General features: G+C 52.9%; 2 protein-coding genes across 6 annotated transcripts in view; one reads left to right on the top strand and one right to left on the bottom strand.

Annotated features, from left to right (window-relative positions):
• BRME1 (break repair meiotic recombinase recruitment factor 1) overlaps positions 1-2,604 on the bottom strand; it is a 25,349-nt gene extending 22,745 nt beyond the window's left edge. Inside the window, 2 exon segments of the mRNA XM_037727546.1 lie at positions 12-60; positions 2,219-2,604. Of these exon segments, the coding sequence (XP_037583474.1) occupies positions 12-39 (28 nt within the window). The 5' untranslated portion in view covers positions 40-60; positions 2,219-2,604.
• CC2D1A (coiled-coil and C2 domain containing 1A) overlaps positions 1,637-6,759 on the top strand; it is a 20,070-nt gene continuing 14,947 nt past the window's right edge. For all 5 annotated transcript variants that reach the window (XM_037727544.1, XM_037727545.1, XM_017497662.2 and 2 more), the window contains exons 1-2: positions 1,637-1,995; positions 4,885-5,020. In XM_037727544.1, the coding sequence (XP_037583472.1) occupies positions 1,936-1,995; positions 4,885-5,020 (196 nt within the window). In that variant the 5' untranslated portion in view covers positions 1,637-1,935. The remainder of the gene's footprint in view (positions 1,996-4,884; positions 5,021-6,759) is intronic.

The raw sequence follows: 6,759 nt of genomic DNA, 5'->3' as shown, positions 1-6,759 counted from the left end.
AAACAACATACCTGAGGTCCCCAGCTTCCTCTTAGTCATTTTATCTTCCCCTTGAAAAATCTGAAAACAAGCAAAATCTCATTATAAGCAGTCCCTGTCTCTGCCTATATCCAGTGGCCTTGGCTGAGGGCAGAGGATACCCCCATCTGCACTTCAGCCCATTTGGCTAACCCAGGGTCAGATGGCCACCATTGGGACAGAGTCACAGCCACTTTGGGCCATGGACAGTTAGGAATTCAAATCTCCACGCTGCTGATCTTATGCCCAGGACCTGAAAGGCATATGGCCCCTGGGAGCTCCTCGTGGGAAGCCCCGGGACCCAGACTCTGGTCCCTGGAATGAAATAGCCTGTGTGAAGCCCCTCCCTCTAGACTGGGGTATCTGGGAGCCCTTCCAAGGACACTCGAGGACATTCCAGGGGCTTCTGGGGCCTTTTGAGACCAGCCTAGCCAATATGGTGAAATCCCATCTCTACTAAAAATACAAAAATTAGGCTGGGTGCGGTAGCTCGCGCCTGTAATCCCAGCACTTTGGGAGGCTGAGGCGGGTGGAAAACAAGGCCAGGTGTGGTGGTGCATACCTGTAATCCCAGCTACTCAGGAGGCTGAGGCAGGAGAATTGCTTGAACCCAGGAGGCGGAGGTTGCAGTGAGCTGAGATTGCACTCTAGCCTGGGTAACAGAGTGAAAAAAAAAAAAAAAATTTAGGCTAGGCAAAGTGGCTCAGGCCTGTAATCTCAGCACTTCGGGAGGCTGAGGTGGGCAGATTACTTGAGGTCAGGGATTCGAGACCAGCCTGAACTATACAGTGAAACCCTGTCTCCACTAAAAGTATACAAATTAGCTGGCCATAGTGGCACAGGTCTGTAATCCCAGCTACTTGGGAGGCTGAGGCAGGAGAATCGCTTGAACCCGGGAGGTGAAGATGGCAGTGAGCCGAGATCACTCCACTGCACTTTAATCTGGGCGACAGAGCAACACTCCGTCTCAAAAAAAAAAAAAAAAAAAAATTAGCCAAGCGTCGTGGCACACACCCAATAATCCCAGCCACTCAGGAGACTGTGGCACGAAGATCTCTTGGACCCAGAAGGCAGAGGTTGCAGTGAGCCAAGATCGCGCCACTTTTAAAGGGGACAGCTGGGTCCTTGGAGGGGCAAGAGCTACCACAGGCTGGTTTCTCCCCGCCTTGGGGGCGAGGCAAGCCCAAACCGACCTGGGCCACAGAAGTCGTTGAGGACCTTCTGTTCTTATCAGAAACGAGCTCTGCCCGGATCCGTTGGCAATAAGTGCCTTAAATTATCCGCGTTACCATTTTCGGAAAACATAAATGGCCAAACTGGCCCTCACAGAAACCCGGAGGCTGAGTCGGGAGCTGAAGGATCAAATAGCCCGAGGGTGGACCCTGTGGATCCCACTCCGGGTGACAAGCCCCACACTGACACTACGCGGATCACCGAAAAGTGAGGAACCCACAGCCCGAGAGCCCACGTGAAGCCGGGGCCCGTGGGTGTCTGCAAGACGCCGTGAACTAAACAGAGGTCGCCGCCGCTCACACCTGCGCGCGCGCTGCTTCTTTCCCGCGCTCCGTGAGGCCCCGCCCTGCGCATGCGCAACACGAAGGCCATCGCGCAGCCCGCGACACTGCGCATCGCCCCCACCAAGCGCATGCGCGCCCTCGCACTGTCTGCCGGGAGTTGTAGTTTCGGCGCTTTGGACCCGGCGAGTCCAGTGGCCGCGCTCCGGTGCTGCGGCGCCCGAGGCCCGAGGCGGAAGTGCGGCGGCCAAACAGGGAGGCGAGGGCTCGGGATCGACGGCCGCGGGGCGCTGACGAGGGGTGCAGGACTCAGGAAGGGCACGTGCGCGGCGACAGGGCCGGGGGAAGGAGGCAGAGCAAGGCCGGGCTTGGGGGCCGGTGGTCCGGGCATCCAGCCTGGAAGATGCACAAGAGGAAAGGACCCCCGGGACCCCCGGGCAGAGGCGCTGCGGCCGCCCGCCAGGTGAGTCTGAGCCCCACGGCCCGACCTGAGGATCCCTCCCCACCCCCGATACAGACGCTCAGGGAAGAGCCCCACCCCCCGGGGAAGCCCGATCTCCGCCCCCAGGTGAGCCCCGTACCCCGCCCGTCCCAAGCGAGACTCCAACCACCACCTTCCCCCACAAGGGTGGCCTACAGGCCTTGGCTCCCCAGCTTCTGGGGCTCCGCCCCGGGTTCGGGGCCACCTGTTGCCGCCGCAGCTCCAGTCAGGGAGGGGCAGTCCTCGGACTTGGCACATCAAAGCTTTGCATCAGTCGGGCCCTGTCAGACTCTTTATTCCATTATACAGATGAGGACTTTGAGACTCAGAGACGTGAAGATATCTGCCCAAGGTCATAGGGATTAACAGCTTGGCAAGAGCTAAGCTCAAATCCAGGGCTGCAGCCATAAGCTCATGGCACTGTGGCTGGGCCTCTTCTCCCTTTCCCAACTCCTCTGCCCCAGGCACCAGGAAGTTTGATTTTTCTCATTTTTGATGGAAGGAGCCCAGGACATAGCTTGCTGTTCAGATTATTAGTCTGGCTGACCTGAAGTTCCCTCCTGGCCTCTGCATATTGGACCCTTGACTTCACAGCTCTGAGTCTCAGCTTCTTATCTGTAAAATGGAGACCTCTGTAATCCCAGCACTTCAGTAGCAGAGGCGGAGGCAGGAGACTCACTTGAGGCCAGAGTTCAAGACCAGCCTGGGCAAAAGTGAGACCCCCCCCCCACATCTCAACAAAAAATAAAAAAATTTAGCTGTGCATGGTGGCATTTGCCTGTAGTCCTTGGTACTTGGGAGGCTGAGAAGGGACAATCGCTTGAGCCCAGGAGCTGAAGACCACAGTGACCTGTGATCCCACTACTTGTACTCCAGCCTGGATGACAGAACAAGACTCTTTCTCTAAAATAAAAATAAAAAATGGAGGCCGGGTGCAGTGTCTCACACCTGTAATCCCAGCACTTTGGGAGGCCACAGCAGGCAGATCACCTGAGGTCAGGAGTTCAAGACCAGCCTGGCCAACCAACTTGGTGAAACCCCATCTCTACTAAAAATACAAAAATTAACTGGACGTAGTGGCGGGCACCTGTAAACCCAGCTACTTGGGAGGCTGAGGTGGGAGAATCACTTGAGCTCAGGAGGCGGAGTTTGCAGTGAGCTGAGATCGCACCACTGCATTCCAGCCTGGGTGACAGAGCGAAACTCCGTCCCAAAATAAATAAATAAATAAATAATAAAAAATGGAGACCTCCAAGAGACCCTACATTACAGGACAACTGTAAAGATTCACAGAGATAGTTTATGGAAAGCGCTAGCACATAATATTCAATAAATGTTACTATTATCATTATTAGCAGTTGGTAGAGCCATACATAACTGCCAATATTTGGGCATTTTCTACCTACAGGAAAGGCAATTTCATATAGTTAAACACAGTGTTATCACATCATGATTGGTCACTAACCAAGATAGGAAAAGGCCCCACTTCCAACTCCTACATTGTCGTCAGGCCTTCTTTTTATTTATTTATTCATTTTTTGAGACGGAGTCTTGCTTCCTGCGCAGGCTGGAGTGCAGTGGCTCAATCTTGGCTCACTGCAACCTCCACTTTCCGTGTTCAAGCAATTCTCCTGCCTCAGCCTCCCAAGTAGCTGGGATTAAAGGCATGTGCTGCCACAACTGGCTTATTTTTGTGTTTTTAGCAGAAGTGGGGTTTCACCGTGTTGCCAGGCTGGTCTCAAACTGCTGACCTCAGGTGATCCGCCCACCTCAGCCTCCCAAAGTACTGAGATTACAGGTGTGAGGCCACCACACCCGGCCCTGTCCATCAGGGCTTCTAATTGCTTTTTTTTTGAAGACAGAGTCTTGCTCTGACACCCAGGCTAGAGTTCAGTAGCGTGATCTCAGCTCACTGCAACCTCCACCTCCCAGGTTCAAATAATTCTTCTGCCTCAGCTTCCTGAGTAGCTGGGATTGCAGACGCCCGCCACCATGCCCAGCTAATTTTTGTATTTTTAGCAGAGATGGGGTTTTGTCATGTTGGCCACGCCAGTCTCAAACTCCTGACCTCAGGTGACCCACCCGACTCAGCTTCCCAAAGTCTGGGATTACTGGAGTGAGCCACTGTGCCCGGCCATCAGGGCTTCTAATTGCTCTTGAAGCTTGGACCTTCCCACACCGCCCCCTCTGCTGAGGATGCTAGAAAGAAAAGCCCAACTGTACAGAGTAGCTTTGCTTTGGGCAAAGTGTGGGGCCTGCTTCTCTCCCTCCCTCCCTCCCTCCCTCTTTCTTTCTTTCTTTCCTTTCTTTCAATAGGGCCTCACTCTCTTGTCCAGGCCGAGTGCAGCAGCACAGTCATGGCTCACTGCAGCCTTGACCTCCCCAGGCTCAAATGATCCTCCTGCCTCAGCCTCCGAGTAGCTGGGACCACAGGCACACACCACCACTCCCAGCTAATTTTTAAAAAATTTTTTGTAGAGATGGGGGCTCACTGCATTGCCCAGGCTGGTCTGGAACTCCCAGACACAAGCCATCCTCCTCCCCTGGCCTCCCATAGTGCTGGGATTACAGGCATGAGCCACTGTGTGCACCCAGGGGCCTGTTTTTCCCACTGAACTTAGCTCAGCAGCACATCATAAGTGTGGATTCAGAGCAGGGAGCTGGGTCTCTTGCCCTCTGCCCCAGTTTGAACTGTGCCAGAGGGCTTGGCCTGTCTTGGAACACCTGTTCTGGGCCCGTTCCAGCCTCCTGGCCCTCGACAGGGAAACGGCTTTCCCCAGGAGACCTTGGTTCCTTCCTCCCCAAGGGACTCTGGATCTGTCATGGCTGGGTCCATCCCAAGGACTAACTGAACCCTTGCTGTCCCCCTAGCTGGGCCTGCTGGTTGACCTCTCCCCAGATGGCCTGATGATCCCTGAGGATGGAGTTAATGATGAAGAACTGGAGGCCGAGTTCTTGGCCTTGGTCGGGGGCCAGCCCCCAGCCCTGGAGAAGCTCAAAGGCAAAGGTGAGATGGTTAACACACCCTCGGAACATTTTCTCATCTCCTGCAAGTGGCTTAGGCGCAGAACTGGGGGTACTGGGTAGGTGGGGGAAAGATGACAGAGAGGACCCCTGTTCTCCTGGAGCCCACGGTCTAGGGAAGAGGGTCAAGATCAACTCTGGGCCCAAACTGAGAGTTGGAACCCCAGCTCCATGCCACTTACTGACCATGTGATTTGATGAGTCACATCACGTGCATTGGCCTCAGTTTCACCATCTGTAAAATTGGGATAATCACTATGTTATAGGCGTTAATCTTCTGGAGTCCATATTTCACCTGGGGCCTCTGTCACGTAATAAGCTCATGTCAGCCAGGCGCAGTGGCTCACACCTGTAATCCCAGCACATTGGGAGGCCAAGGCAGGCAGATCCCTTGAGTCCGGGAGTTCGAGGTCAGCCTGGCTAACATGGCGAAACCCTGTCTCTACTAAAAATACAAAAGTTGGCCAGGTTTGGTGGTGAACATCTGTAATCCCAGCACTTTGGGAGGCCAAGGTAGGGGGATCACTTGAAGCCAGGAGTTCGAGACCAGCCTGGCCAACATGGCAAAACCCTGTCTTCACTAAAAATACAAAAATTAGCCGGGCTTGGTGGTGAACGCCTATAGTCCCAGCTACTCTGGAGGCTGAGGCAGGAGAATTGCTTGAATCCAGGAGGCAGAAGTTGCAGTGAGTGGAGATTGCGCCACTGCACTCCAGCCTGAACAACAGAGCAAGATCCCATCTCTTAAAAAAAAAAAGAGAGAAGCTTCATTCAGGCATGAATTACTGTGCTGTTGGCTGTGAGTTCAAAGTTAATGAATTAACAATATAGATTTAGTAAGTTGTCTTCAAACAGAAATATACAGAGCAAGGTTGTGTATTGATCAGTTGATTAAAATGTTGTGACCAAGCTGGGCTTGGTGGCTCACACCTGTAATCCCAGCACTTTGGGAGGCTGAGGCAGGTGGATCTAAGGTCAGGAGTTCGAGACCAGTCTGACCAACATGGAGAAACCCTGTCTCTACTAAAAATACAAAATTAGCTGCGTGTGGTGGCGCATGCCTGTAATCCCAGCTACTCGGGAGGCTGAGGCAGAAGAATCGCTTGAACCTAGGAGTCAGAAGTTGCGGTGAGCCGAGATCGCACCATTGCACTCCTGCCTGGGCAGCAAGAGCGAAACTCCATCTTAAAAAACAAAGAAAAAAAAAAATGTTGTGACCAGAGCTGGGTGTGGTGGCACATGCCTGTAGTCCCTGCTACTTGGGAGGTATAGGCAGGAAGATCACTTAAGGCCAAGAGTTTGAGGCTGCAGTGAGCCCCGATCGGGTCACCACACTCCAGCCCAGGTGACAGAGCAAGATCCTGTTTCCAAAAAAAGATTATGACTGGAGGCTCACAGGAACCTAAGCTGAAATTTCCCCTAGGAGCAACAGTCCCATAGCCACTAATTTAGTCTTTCAGGCAACTTTATAGGATACAACTTAAATAATAACAAGATACCAGCAATGTGCTGTTCTAAGAGCTCCAGTGCCCTTCTGTGCTCCAACTTCCCTATGAAGGAGAAGCTGTTTTTATCACTTTGTCACAGAGGGAGAAACTGAGGCCCAGAGAAGGGAAGTGACTTGCCCAAGGTCTCACAGCAAGAAAGTTGCAGAGCTGGGTTTGTTGTTTTCTTGTGTGTTTTTTTTTTGTTTTTTTTGTTTTTTTTTTTGAGACAGTGTCT

The sequence above is a fragment of the Cebus imitator genome, unplaced genomic scaffold (genome assembly GCF_001604975.1).
Source record: "Cebus imitator isolate Cc_AM_T3 unplaced genomic scaffold, Cebus_imitator-1.0 Scaffold234, whole genome shotgun sequence".
NCBI classification, from domain to species: Eukaryota; Metazoa; Chordata; class Mammalia; order Primates; family Cebidae; genus Cebus; species Cebus imitator.
This window is presented reverse-complemented; position numbering and strand designations above follow the sequence as displayed.